The sequence below is a fragment of the Crocodylus porosus genome, unplaced genomic scaffold (genome assembly GCF_001723895.1).
Source record: "Crocodylus porosus isolate Cpor-Errol unplaced genomic scaffold, CroPor_comp1, whole genome shotgun sequence".
In the NCBI taxonomy this organism is placed as follows: Eukaryota; Metazoa; Chordata; order Crocodylia; family Crocodylidae; genus Crocodylus; species Crocodylus porosus.
This window is the reverse complement of record NW_017728931.1, coordinates 127,792,684-127,807,120: the sequence shown is the minus strand read 5'-3', so window position 1 is coordinate 127,807,120 and position 14,437 is coordinate 127,792,684. Positions and strand designations below refer to the sequence as shown.

Below are 14,437 nucleotides of genomic sequence, written 5' to 3'. Positions count from 1 at the left end.
CATTTGGCTGCATTTCTGGAATCAAAAGTGAATGTCTGTTCACTTGCTTATCAATTCAATCTACGCAGTTTGGATTAACCTGTGAAGATTTAACTGATTCAACCTCTGGCTTTTTGACTGTGTGCGCCTAGCCTAGATGAGCTTTCTTTATAGCTATTCTTCTATAACCAGTTCTTGCCATTTCTACAGGGTATATTGTTATCCCTTGAGAATGGAGAGTGACACAACATCTAGTTAAATATGCCTGGGTGTTGCATTAGAACCTACATCACAATGATATTAAATAATAGATGCAGATTCTGGCATTCACTGAATATTTTCTTGGCAGGATAAGGAAATGAGTAGTTTATTTTTATTAACAATAAGATATCTGTTTTTCACTGATATTAAATTGTTTATTTTTATGGGTTTTTTTCTGCTATTGACCATTTTAAATGGTCCCTTTGAAGCTTTTCACACACATTTGGTGTTAATGGGTCATGAAATAAAAATGATTTGTCCTAAAAAAAAACAACAATTTTTAAAGATGTGTTAAAGATACTCTAGTCTTTTGCCTTGCCAGAGGAAAGAATAACTTAATTGTTATCTACTCCTGCCAAAATCCAGAGCTACTACTAATGAGTTCAGAAGTTTCATTCCCAGTTTCAGTTGAGAACATCTGGACTATTTTTTTTAAAAGCATAATGCATCCTGGCAGTGTTTTGAAGTTGATTCTTCAATGATCGTGTAAACCTAACTGTAATTAAATTATTTTGAACTGAAAAGCTTCCAATTTATCTAAAAACGAAAGTCACACTCTATGCTAGGCATCAAAAAGGGGATGTGTCCATCTTAATTCAGGTGGATTATTTTTCTCTAGTTTTACTTACATTTGTTTTATCTTGTATAGTGTTTGCTAAATATAGAGCATGATTTATTTAATTATTTGGATGACTGAAAAGTTCCCTCAACTTTTCTTTTTCTCAACATTTTTTATCCAGATTGCTACCGTGGCAACGGCAGGAATTACATGGGGAATTTGTCCAAGACAAGACTTGGGCTAACTTGCTCCTTGTGGGACAAGAATATTGAAGATTTAAGGAGGTGCTGTTACATACTAAACAAAGAGTACATGCAATGAGTACCATATAAACACCATTTCCAATTGCCACCTCTGTATCTTCTGCAAGCATTTAAAATATCCCTTGGGATTTGCAGGATAATTTTCGTCAACATTTAAGTATATTGCATAATGTGTCTTTGTTCAGGATTACCACTAATTGCGGGCTTTAGCATTTAGTTTACTGGCTAGGTTTCCCCCCTGTCTGCCCTTTACAAATATTATGCTGAAGAGGAGGGTAGAAGGATTATATTGTATTTGCTCCCTATGGAACATGAATTATGAATTACTGAGCACTCTCTGAATATTGTCAAGAACAAGACTTGAACAAGAACCAAGCTGATGCACTGGTAAAAAAGGCAATGGAATTTGATAGACATCAGTTCAATTTGTTGTTGCAAATGGATCAACACTCCAAGAAAGGTTATGAGCATATCAGTGCTCTCTGCAATGCACCCAGTTCAGTTTTACTTGCCGTGCAGACTCTGCTTGTTAGGAAAAGAAGACTAAAAATCTCTCTCAGTAAAGGTACAGTGGGCACATGATCATTAAGAATAATGACACATTGTTACTGATGCAAAGCAAATTATTTTCCTTCACTTTGGAAAGTAGTTGTTCTTTGTTTTGTATTTAGTTTCTGCCATCCCTGTTTGGTTCTTTGTTAGTTAACCATTACAGTGGGAATTTCTGCACCCACTTGCTGACTGTCTTTATTAATCAACTGCATTTCAGGGATGTGTTGTAATGTGCATATACAGGTTGGGTCCTAAAGTCCTGTTCTAGTTGCCTCAGCTACTCAGAATGGGCATGGAACTAAGCAGCATGATTATCTCGAGTACCTGAGCTGACCAGAACAGAGGGGCTATAGGGACTGCCACTAATAATAATAGTAAGCTTTGACCACCTGTTCCTGCTCTGCATATTTCAAACCTGAAACTATTGCACTGAAGATGCGCCAGAGGTGACTTCTGCTGCCACTCTCAAGATTTCTGTTTCTCAAGAGCAGTGTCTGAGTGTCCTCCTTATTCAACTTCTGGGTTTGGTGTATGTGGTGCGGGAGCAGGTTTTGGGCAGCAGCCTCAACAGCATCACAGAACCAGTGTAGAGATGCCTCGTACCTGTCTGTTCATGGGCATGCATACATTGCATCCAGACAAGCTCCAAATCCATTCCCATCTGGATCCTCTGTTAAGGATTTAAGTGTATTTCCACTGAATGGATTTTTTTAGTCCTGAATTAGGTAGCTCTATGCTGCCTAGGTTACCTGTAGGGTTCATGGAGAGAGTGAAAGGATTTTCAGCCAGGGATTTTGAGCTGGGAGTTGTCTAAGCTTCCAGGAGGAACAGAAGATACTGGCACAACCAGGAGATACTTGATGGGATAAGACACAATTTCCCCTTTCAGTTACACTCTGAGTCAGCCAAGGGAATTGTCCCAGAAAGTTGAGGTCCAAGGAGCTTCTTTTTTTCATATTTGCAGACACATTACTATTTTCCAATAAGTAAATAGTGGTGATGAAATGAGATGGGAGCTTAGGCACTTAAGATGCTGACCTGCTGCTCCTCCAGTCATTTGGACCAGAAAACCATGCAGGCCTTGGCTTGGGCTTCTTAGCTGTGAACCCTCTCCTGCAATTAGGTGCCTGCAGGATGTCTGCAGCTTAGGTAGCTCATGACTTGCTTCTGTCTGATACTCTCTCCCTTATTCTCTTTTTCCTGTCCACACTTGACAATGTTGCTTGCACTCAACATACATCTCACTATGGACCCATGTTGTTGGATTTAGGTGTATTCAGAATCTGCTTAAGAGACTGTATCCTGGGTGGGGCAGACAACTGCAGGGCCTTTCATCCAGCTTGAGATAGGGCTTTGAGGCACTCATTAGCCAGGAGGTGGCAGCAGTGCTTAGCCAACATTAAAATATAAACCAGGGACAACTTAGGTACCTCTGCCCAATAGGTACCAACAGGTTTGGCAGATGACTGAGCTGTAGGCTTAAAAATGCTAGTGATCCCTAATGGGTGGATGGTAGGTGCTTATCTGCTTTGTCAAGTACCAAAATGCCTTAAAAAAAAATCTAAGCTAAGTGTTTCTAGGTTGAGTTGGGTAAATTATTTCTTTCCAGGCCTCAAAGCAACTAGAAAATAATTCCCAAGCTCCTATCAGATGCCAGAGGCTTTGCAGAAACAAACACAAAAGGAGGATGAACACAGTCAAATTGAACTGATGTAAAAATAGAAATGAATGTTCATAGTCATTTTTTGTATTATTCATCCAGCTATGGTTAATAATGTGTAATGACATAACTCAAGATTTTAAAAGATATTTAGCCATTGTTCTGTTCAGCCATTTACTTTCAATGAGACTGAATTTGCTAGGGCCATAAGATTTTGAAAATGAAGATTTTAAAGACATTTAGGCAGCTCACATCCTGTCTTCTACACTTCTAATCAAAGAGACATTACAGTGCAATCAGCTTTCAAAGTCTGGACAACACTCATTTACCAATGCTTATTGGTATCCTATATTTTTCTTTAGGCATATACCTGTGTTCAGGGAACCAGATGTTAGCAAACTGAAGAAAAACTACTGCCGCAATCCAGATGATGATGCTCATGGTCCCTGGTGCTACACAAGTGATCCCCTCATCCCCTGGGACTACTGTCCTATTTCTAGATGTGAGTACTGAGTATGCCTCAGGCATTTGCAACTTGAGAATTACTGTCAGCTGCATAATTTTAGTTATGCAAAGGTGCCTTGTGAATTGGTCTCACTTCTGTCTGTCACATGTGGGACCAGACAATTTACATTCCTACTTGGAGTAATTTAGCTTGGGAGCAATGGGAGAAGCTGGCTGTCCAGAGACTGTGCAAAGCCTGTGCCAGGGGATGCTTCCAGGACTGGCTTTCAGGCTGTTTTATGTAGCTGCTGCAGCAGCATAGATGGAAGTCTAGCAGATGGGCAAGTGCTTTCCAGTGGGACTACTTGGCACAGTCAGGTTGGCAGGGGAGGGAGGATTGCCCAGGGGTTAGGGTACTGGCCTGGGGCTTCAGAGACCGAGGTCAAATACCTTCTCTGCAAGAGGTTTCCTATGTGACCAAAATCTCTGTGCCCCAATTCATTGTTAAATGAGGATAAAACATGGCATATATTTTTGGGTGGCTACCTTCAAACTTTATAGAATGATTTAATGATCCCCTTCTTAAAAAATGTTATGGATGTCATTTCTACTAAAATTGTATATTAGAAATGTAATGGCTTTATCAAATGTAATCAAAAGGGATCAGGAAAATAATTGAGGTTTAGTGGAAAAAGAAGTTCAGGCTGAAAAAGATAGGAATGCATGTTTAAACATGAAAGACATCCTTCTTCAATTTGTAGCTTAAAACCACAAATGCTTCATAACCTGGGAGACCATTTATATAGTAAAACAGGCTCTTGGATGTGTTCGTGTGATCTCTGGAGTTTAAGGATAAGTTATAGTCATTTCTACAAGCAATTGGCAGTATTTTATCATGACCTGGCACGGCATCTGGTCTAAGAGGGAGATTCTCTAAATGCATGTGCTTTATGTTGTATTGTTGGAAAGTAAACAGACTGTGCAGAAGTATTTTTCCTTGTTAGGTAGAAAAGCAGTAGTTGAAGAAATGATAAATTTATTCTGCTTTTGATTGTATTGTCTATACTAATGAGGTACTTATAGCAAACATTAGTGGGCATGATTTTTGGTTATCACTGGCAGTGCTATTCCTGCTAATTCCTCTGCAGTCCAGAGGAATGAATGCAGCTCATGTAGATATACTAGAACTAGTTTAAATCAGTTAACTTGTGTACTGATAAAATTGTAGCTGTGACAGATGTGGGCTTCAGCTGCTGTGCTGAGTGCTTGCCCCTGGTACTGGGTGGACTTGTAAATCCTTTGCAGAAGCCAGTGTTGCTATGGTTAAACTAACACAGGAAGCTGAACAAGCTAGCTCAGATATGACCACAAGCAATACAGTCATGCCTTCAAATTATCCTAAGGTAAAAGGTCTCTTGTAAAAGGTAACATGAACAGAATTTCAGAGACTTTCAGAACTTAATGAAAATAAGTGAATTCTGATTAGGGTTGGAGATAGAGTGGAGGCAGATTTTGGATAGTAAATTTGCATTCAGAAGCACTTTTTCTAATATAAGCATAAAGTCAAGACTTGCATTTTTCAAAAGGGTAGAAGTAAGTTTGGAACCCAGCTTCCTTTGAATCTCAGTTGGATTTAGTCACATAACTCCTTTAGGCCCCTGGGAAAATCATACCCTTATTTATTTGTTAGTATTGGCCAATACTTATCTTGAATTTACAGTGTACATGTGGTGCATGTCTCATAGTTCAGACATTCAGATTTTAGCCAAGCAGAAAACCACATAAAATTAACATTTTTTAAATGTTGCTAAATTTTATCTGAATTCCATCCAGTTGTTCCTTTCTACTAAACATGCCTTTATGGCTTGATTCAAAGCCTACTGAAATCTTAATTTGGTACGTTATTGATCTTTAACACAGTATTTGTTTTCCTATTATGACTCAACTTATTTTTTTCTTATTATGGATGTCTTGTGAATTTGCCTAGGTAAAGGTGATACTACTCCTGCCACAACCAGTTTAGATAGTAAGTAATTTTTACTTATTTGCCCTTTGTTACTTTACGATAGTTTTCCTCTCTTCTGTGTGTTTCTGTGCATGCTCTAAAGGAACCTGAGTAACTTCTGTAGCGTTAGCGCTACTGGGGCTCCCCACCAATCATTCTCATATGTGCCTAAAAGGGACACAAGCAGATGTCACAGAAAGTGAACTGGATCAGTCTCATTCCAGTAGCTACAAAGCTGCTCAGGTTCTGAAATGTATTAGCAGCTTCCATTTTGGCTGAAAAAGAATCATAGACACATAGACTGAGTCTGAGTCTTAGACACTTAGACATACTTAAAATTGATCCAGATCAAGTACCTAGACATCTTGCTCCTACCTAAACTGTTGCAAATTCTCTGCTAACTTCCTGGTACCACGACTATCTCTGTCCATTTGAAGAGCTTTTCTTTAGGTTATTGAAGTCTATTTCTTTTGCTTGGTTTGTAGCTACATTTGATAGCTAACTCCTCCACAGATTTACTGCCCTCTTTCCCCTTTTTATCTTAATAACTATTCTCCTTACAAAATGGAGTATAAGCCATTGTTTTATCCAGTACACTAGCTGCGGCTGACTTTGCTTCTTTCCCAAACCTGAGGAAGGGCATGCTGTGCCCAAAAGCTTGGCTAACATAGAATCATAGAAAAGTAGGGTTGGAAGGGACCTCTGGAGGTCACATCTAGTCCAATCCACTGCTCAAAGCAGGACCATCCCTAACTGGATCATCCCAGCTAAGGCCTGGTCTACCCGGGTTTTAAAAACCTCTAAGGATGGAGATTCCACAACCTCTCTGAGTAACCTGTTCCAGTGCTTTACTACCATCCTAGTAAAAAGTTTTTCTTATTATCTAACCTAAACCTCCCTTGCTGCAACTTGAGACCTCCCTTGTTCAGTCATCTGTCACCACTGAGAACAGTCCAACTCCATCTTCTTTGGAACCACCCTCCAGGTAGTTGAAGGCTGCTTTTAATCCCCTCTCAGTCTTTTCTTCTCTAGACTAATCTCTCTCAGCTGTATATCATATTTACCCAAAGCCAGGCCTGGAGCTGTTACTGCTGCTTCTGCCTGGCCAGGCTTGGGCTGCCCTGGGCCTGTACTTGAATCTAAGACAAAGCTTTTTTACCCCATGTTGACGGGAGAAAGAAACCTTGCCTTGAATTAAAGTAAATATGATAATTGGGCCAATGCAAATATTACCAAGCAAAGCTTGCTTCTTGCCTAAGTTCCGAATGTGCTATGCACTCAGAAAGCATGCCTAATGCTTGATTGATGCTGACAACGGCACTCAATTATGCGGAGCCATGATGGCATATAGTCCTGAGCACCGTCTCTGGGGCAGTACCCACCTTTTGCATAACAGTGCTTGTCACACATCTGTCCACAGAACCCCAAATTTCTCCTCACTCTGTTGCCAATCTCCCTATGAAACAGACAGAGCTTGCCCTGGGATAGCTCCCTACTGTCCTTCTACTGGACCTTGTAGACGCCAGCTGCAGGTTTCCCTCGTCCCTCTTCTGGGTTGAGAAGAAATTATGGTTGCCTCTCTCTGTAGAGAGAGCTAGCTCACAGTATCTGTCACTTGCCCAGAAATAATTTTGTCCACAGGCAATCAATAAGGAGTCAAAACAACAAGATTTATGATGTAGGGAAAAAGAATTGTATAAGCCAAACAGACTGTAGGTTTAAAAAACAGAAAGGCAAAACAAATAAAGTTCCTTAACCTCTCATCTGGCTACAGATTAGTCCCTCCTGAGAGACCTGCCAGACTTCTTAGAGATCAGCCTTCCTGCTGACTCTACCAGGCCTGGTAACTGGGGTCACTGAACCCCAAAGCCTGAGATTTGATTCTACCCTAAAAAGCCTCCTATCAGCATTACTCCAATTGCCCATTACTCCCAGAGCAATTTCTCCCAGATGCCTTGGCTATTATAGAGTTGATTTCCCTCATCAAAGGTGGACTGTGCCTTGGGACTAACTCTTTCTGTCTGTGCTTGGGGTTGGAGAGGAGGATGGTAATTGGCTTTAAGTATGCATGCCTGTCCCCTGACTGAATCATATCCAAAATTATAAAGGTATATATAGACAGCATAACATCATTTATATGGTGATAACAGTAATCTAAAAGGATGCAGCATACCATTGGCATTCCAACAAAACCACACATACATGCTATATCAGTACCATAAAACAAAGGAAACATTCATGACTCCCCGTGAGCCCCCAAAACATAACAAGGTTCATGACAGCACCTACTTTTGACATGATTAGAGCATTTGCCATGAAAGTGGTGGATCTTTGTTCCAGGTACTTGTTAGCTTCTATCTCCTACTTTGGAGATGACCATGAGACTAGGGAACAGGCTGGATGGCAGTACCATCCTAGTGAACTCGCAAGGAAAATAAGAAAGAGACAGCATGACTGTATCCCAGTGAGCAACTCAGGAGGGATCCTTGGTTCCCATCACTACTATCAGTACTGTTTATGCATTTTACATTAGACAGCTATTGATTTAAAACACATGCATATGCACTGAAATAATTCTTGCAGCAAAAGCCTTTGTGTGGACCTAGAAACAGAGACATATGCTTCCTGAGCAACTTCTTAACCCACTATTGTACAGACTGATGGCACAACTACAAATATCCAAATCCATATTGGAGAGTGAGATCACAGTAGGTGCTGTCCTTTGTATAGAATTCAGTGCAATTATGGTGAGTTAGGCATCTTGGTCTGAAAAATGCATCCTTTGTGGGCTCTCTGGATGCCCAATGGAGGCATGCCCTTTGCAGCCCTGAGTTAGATACATAAGCTGTGAATATACCTATGATTTTCCTCTGCCTATTTCTAGGCATCTTGCTGCTAAGCACCCAAGAATTCAGGTTCACCCATTGGAAGCAGTCAGTTCTCTCTTGATGCTGTAAGGATCTTTAGTATCTTTACCCTGTTGATCTGGATCACCCTTCTAAGGCAAGGTGTCCAAGTTCTAGGTGTTGCAGTACTTAGGTGGAGGCACCTATGAGAATGAATTGGACCTGGTCCTTATTTCTGTTAGCACACAGAGAAAAAAACAACAAAAAACCCAGAAAATGACCTGTGGCTTTAAGAAAATTGGATTTACAGAAGGAAATGTAAAAATCCCTTAGTGAGCTGATACCTTTAACATATTCTGTAACATTTATTCACCTTGCACGTGATGAAACGTGGTAATTTTCAATATTTGTTTTTTAGTTCTATAAATTTTGATCCTAAAACCAGGTACATGTGTTTGTCAACAACCCCTTTAAAATTATGGCCCAGTCCCAATCCTATTGAAGTTATTTTGAATTTTGTTTAAAGACATTTTAGTAGTTCTGAGGAAAAAAAAAAGTCTCCATTATATTCAATATTGACCTTTCTGTGGTCCTTATGTGCAATTGTACAGGTTTCCTACCGCTGTTTTTAGTAAAATGTGATCTCTGGACCTGCTTTCAGATACTGTCATTCCTTGTGCCTCAACAAAGCAGTTGAGAGTTGTAAATGGAATCCCAATGCAAAATAACTCAGGATGGATGGTTAGTTTGATGTACAGGTAACTATAACTTTGCACAGAAAGAACACAGTGCTTTTGTAAGAGAGTATTTGCTTTGAAATTACCTTAAACGTGGATCTCCATGCAGGTTGTAGACTGTAGTTCAACACTGGATAATCAACGCCCCCCATTCGCAATAAATGTTGATATTCTGGAGTCTACAGCTTTCATGTCAATGACTAGGTTCAAAACTTTTATTGTTCTATATAGATCATAAACCTGCTATAAATCATATGCTATCAATCAAATCTATATAGATCATAAATCTTCTGTGTTGTAGATTAGCTACTGTAAATCTTGTTGCATCGTAACTATTATTTCCACCCTTAAAACATAATTTTTTTCTAGTGTTTTAGATGTAAGAAAATGTAGTTGCATGATGCCTCCTTTACTTTAAGAGCTGTGCATTTGGATGTATATTGACATATGCAGAATTTACATTGGTGTCACATTTAAGGGTATCTGTTCATGTCATTACATGCAATTGAATTAGAATTTGTATGAGAAATAAGTATGGACAATAAGGAAATCCCCTTTTTTCTGTAAAATAATATGTTAATGTTTACAGCTGGAAACATTGCATTTTGCAAGATCCTGTCCAGTAAAATTCATAGCAGCATTTCATCTCACATTGTTCTATTTAGTGCCAAGTAAAACAAAAAAAATCAACATGAAAAGCTTCATTTTGATATTTGTCACTCCTAACCAGTCCTGTTTTTACTGTTAAAGTGAACCTGCAAGCAGAAACCTATGATAGGAAAGATATTTTGTAAAACTGGGGTTTTTGGATCATTGGCATAGTGTCCTTCAGTGCTTTTCTCTGTCCTCCTGTCACCAATGCCTTTCTTGCTCCTAACCTACTTCCTACTAAATGGGAGACATTAAAAAAAATCCAAAAAAAGTGATGCTTTATTTTAAATGTGGTGCACTCCCACGCCAAGCCCTGCAAATGCCAAAAAGAGGCAGCGTGCAACCTGGTTCTGCAGCATCTGTAAAGATCAGGTACTTTACTGGGGGGGTTTTGGCACTTTTATCTAATAGCGGATTGAATCAACTTTAGCTAAAAGTGCCAAAAAGCCCCACTGAAGTGCCCAATCTTTACAGAGCTGGGTTGAAGTAATGCACTGCTTCTTCCGGTAAAGCACTTTTTTTTTTTTTTTTTTTAACTTCTGCTAGCATCCAATTAGATTAGACTCATGATGAAGTTTCAGCTGGGCAGTGGCAGGAATTGCTGCATATGTGTGACAACACTGAAGATGTCTAGCCTCTGCAAATACTCAAGCCTAAATCCTATGTTTCTGTAGGCATTTGAGTGCTATGTATGTGCTTCTATACATGTGTGCAGAGCCTGCTCAGACATACTGGAAAGTCAGTGATTAGTTGAGTATGCTGGAGCATGGCAATTGATGTGCTCTGGCGACCTTCTGCGTCACGTGTATCAGAGTCCCTGCCCGTCTTCGTGCTGAAAATATGGTGGTGGGGCGTTTTGAAATAAAACATAAAATAAAACATGAGCTTTAGTTCAAAGCACCCTGCTGCCATTTTTTCCAGCATGGGGACATGAAGGGATGCTGACACATGTGATGCACAGGTGCTTTTAATTAGCACAGCTTGCTAATTAAAGTGCCCAGTGTTGCATCTCACAGCATGTGTAAAAATGCCCTGTTTCTAAGTATAGATGTATTAAAGTTATTTTTTTTGTCACTTAAATGGATTTCTTAGCTCTTCTTTCCATCTGGGTGACTAGACCTGTCCTTCTGAGTAGAAGGGATCAACTTATAGCCACTGGGACAGTCCTGTTCCACTTAACAAGGTGGATAATTCTGTGCAAGTCGCGGAAACTTTGGTTGGATGGAAAATAATGAGAGAGGATGGCTGTTTGAAACGGGAGGAGGCCTTCCTAGTGTCGGCTTCCCTTTTAGTTCAATACCATAGTGCACCTATACATGAACAGCGAGGCTGCTCTGATGCTCTGTAATTACAGCACGTTGGAACAAACTTGATTAATCAAGTCTGCTGGAGCATGGTAATTACCTTGCTCCTGCAGACTCCGTTGTCTTATGTATCAATGTCCCCATGCTGAAAAATGGTGGTGGGAGTGCTTTGACTAAAGCTTGTTCAAGATTTAGTTAAAGCGTCCCTGCTGCCATTTTTCACTGTGGGGACACTGATACATGAAATGCTTTAGGAGCCACTCTAATTAAAGCACCCCCTTACCCATTCCCATAGCACACGTATAAATGCCCATAGTGTTTATGACACTTACCCTGGGAGTTGGGATTGGGAGATCCAGGCTAGGTACAGGCATTAAAAAAGCCTGAGGTGGAATCGGTTGAAGATGCACAGTTTTCTGTAAGTGTACTGTTACAAACAACCCAGTAATTAAAATATGGGCCTGAACCAAAACTTCACATCATGTCAATACTTTTCAGGAAGGAGGAAAGAGTTTGAAAACTGAATCTGGCTCCTGATTTTATAGACATTTAATTCTCTTAGACTCCAAATCATAAAATGCAAAGCCAGTGTGGCAGATCTGAACACCCCTAAGCTTTGAAATATTCAAAAACCCATATCTGTGTCCATATTTTGCAGATAAGTTCAATATCTACAATACAAAGAAATTCAGTGACACACGGTTTTACATCCCTGAGCATCTGCAGTTGAGGCCAGATGTTGTTATCAGTATATCTAAGCAAATCTCCAGCTATTTCAAAATTTATGTCAGTGGGAAAGCAGAATTTTTGCCTCTGAAGCTCTTAAAGGGGATGATATCAGTACTGCTAACTGACATTGATTAAAAAAAAAAAATTATATTCTCCTGTTTCTGATACATTCATAAGAAATCTGGGCAGAAACTAGCTTTTAAAAAAATCCAACCAGTTGGGCCAGATGTTTTGTCCCTTGACTGGAACACAGACCAAAAGAAATAGAAGGCACCCATCTGTGTTGTTCTGCTGTCTTTGAAGTGCAATATAGAATAAGCATCAGTCTGGGATTCTTCCAGTAGTTCTTTCTAAAGCTCTGAACATCTGTATGATTTGAATTTATAAATTGTGAAAAGTTAAGCTTTTCCCAAATTGCTGACTGTTCTGACTCACTTCCAAAGAGCAGCAGTAAATAAAAACAATTTTGGAGGTACAAAGAAAGAAGCTTACTAATTTGCATTTCAAATTCTCTTCTTTATTCCTGGAATAGGAATATTCATGTTGCTCACTTAAATTTTTCTTCATCTATTAGGTTGCAATTTTTATAATCACACATAAGATGTCACATACCACAGATTGTTTCCAACTGAACTACAAGGGCATGTCCAGATGAGCACGTACGTGCATTTTCCCAGGATCAAATAGCAGTAGAACATAGTTGTCCACAGGGAATGCCTGTGTACAAGTGCTCTGGGGCACGGCAAGTTGCCCCAGGTTGGGTAGGGGAGACTAGGACCAGCATCTGGCTGTCTCAGGCAGCCTTAGCTGGGGTCCCGGGGCCCTCCCAGGGCTCCAGTGGGGGTGATCCAGTGTACAGAGCCTGGCTGGCAGCTGGAGCATGGCTCTGACTGGCCAGGCTCCAGTTTCGGGCAGTGCATGTTGCTGCCATGTGCTCCACCATGCTTTTTTCAGGCACAGGTTGTTTTTACACTGGGATCTTCTGGTGTCAAAAAAACCCTAACATACTGCAAATTAGGAGCGTGGCAAATGCCTGCATGTGTGGTTTGCAGCACTACATACCACACGTGTGCACTCATCCGGATGTGCCTTAAGAGAAACTATAAAACTCAAGGAATTAGTAATCAAATAGGAACTTTCTACTTTTAGGTTAAAGTTTTGAATAATACCTAGTTCAATAAAGAACAAATGTTGCTTTTTTTTCCCTGCTGGCAGTTGGAGGCTTGTGTGAAATCACCAGGTGAATTCAGTCCTGTCTCTACTATATTGATATCATTGCAATTCTATATTTGGCTCACTTCCTAGCTTCAACATTGATACCAAGGAATGAATAAAAAGATAAATTATATAAACTGAACTTCCCTGTCATCTCTTGTTAGACACATTGAGCATGTCCAGATGAGCATGCATGTGCAGTATGAGCATACTCATCCAGATGAGCATGCGTGTGAAGTATGTGGCTCTGCAGACCTTCCTGCGGCACCACATACTGCACACACTGCAAATTCAGGCATTCCCCACGCTGCTAATTTGCAGCATGGGGTAGGTTTTGACACTAGGAGATCCTGGTGTCAAAAATACCCACAGCAGAAAAAAGCAGGGCAGTGCATGTAGCAGCAGCGTGCATCTCCCAGAACTTGAGCCTGGCCAGCCAGAGCCATGCTCCAGCTGCCAGCCAAGCTCCCTGCTGCCAGATTGTCCCCTTTGACCCCACGTAAGGCTTCTGGAGCCAGCCCAGGTGCTGGCCCCAGCCTCCCCTGGGGCAACCAGCCGCATGCCAGAGTGCACATGCACAGGCATTCCCCAGGGACAAGTAGTGGTGGCACGTATTGTACTGCTGCTGTTTGTCCCTGAAGAAATGCATGTGCCTGCATGTCTGGATCTGGCCACTGGTGTGACAGTCTTGGGAAATCCATACCACTTCTGTCCTTTTTAAAACTGTACTGTGGCTAGAGGGAGAGAGGTATTTTCTGAGCTTGTTAATCCACCTTTCATTAGCAATATATTCAGTTATAACAATGTGAATTACATAGCCAAGTGCCAGAAGCATTGTTAGAGATTTAGGTTTGGTACATGCAAACAGTTTTATTTTTCTTCTACTCTTTTTTTTTTTCAGGGATAGACTTATTTGTGGAGGCTCTTTGATACATGAGAACTGGGTGCTAACTGCAAGACAGTGCTTCCCTTCTCGGTACAGTAATTTGTAGCATTATTGAAATGTATTTCTTTCCTGTAGGACTGAAGCACAAGGCTTCTTTCCTAGAGCTGCTTTTGCTTTATCTTTAATCATTCTCTTTTGATATTTAAGGACCTTGGTATTTATATTTATTATTACATTCATTGCTTCTGAGGAATACTAGACATTTTATAGACGAGCATGAATATATTTTCAAGTGTAAGTGTTAGGTATTTGCCTCTTTAAAATTAATTTAATGCTGCTGCTGAAA

General features: G+C 40.3%; 1 protein-coding gene across 2 annotated transcripts in view; it reads left to right on the top strand.

Annotated features, from left to right (window-relative positions):
* Positions 1–14,437, top strand: part of HGF (hepatocyte growth factor) — a 71,396-nt gene that overhangs the window by 41,307 nt on the left and 15,652 nt on the right. For both annotated transcript variants that reach the window (XM_019543642.1, XM_019543641.1), the window contains exons 9-13: positions 981–1,083; positions 3,637–3,776; positions 5,706–5,744; positions 9,231–9,327; positions 14,107–14,181. In XM_019543642.1, coding sequence (XP_019399187.1) covers positions 981–1,083; positions 3,637–3,776; positions 5,706–5,744; positions 9,231–9,327; positions 14,107–14,181 — 454 coding nt within the window. The remainder of the gene's footprint in view (positions 1–980; positions 1,084–3,636; positions 3,777–5,705; positions 5,745–9,230; positions 9,328–14,106; positions 14,182–14,437) is intronic.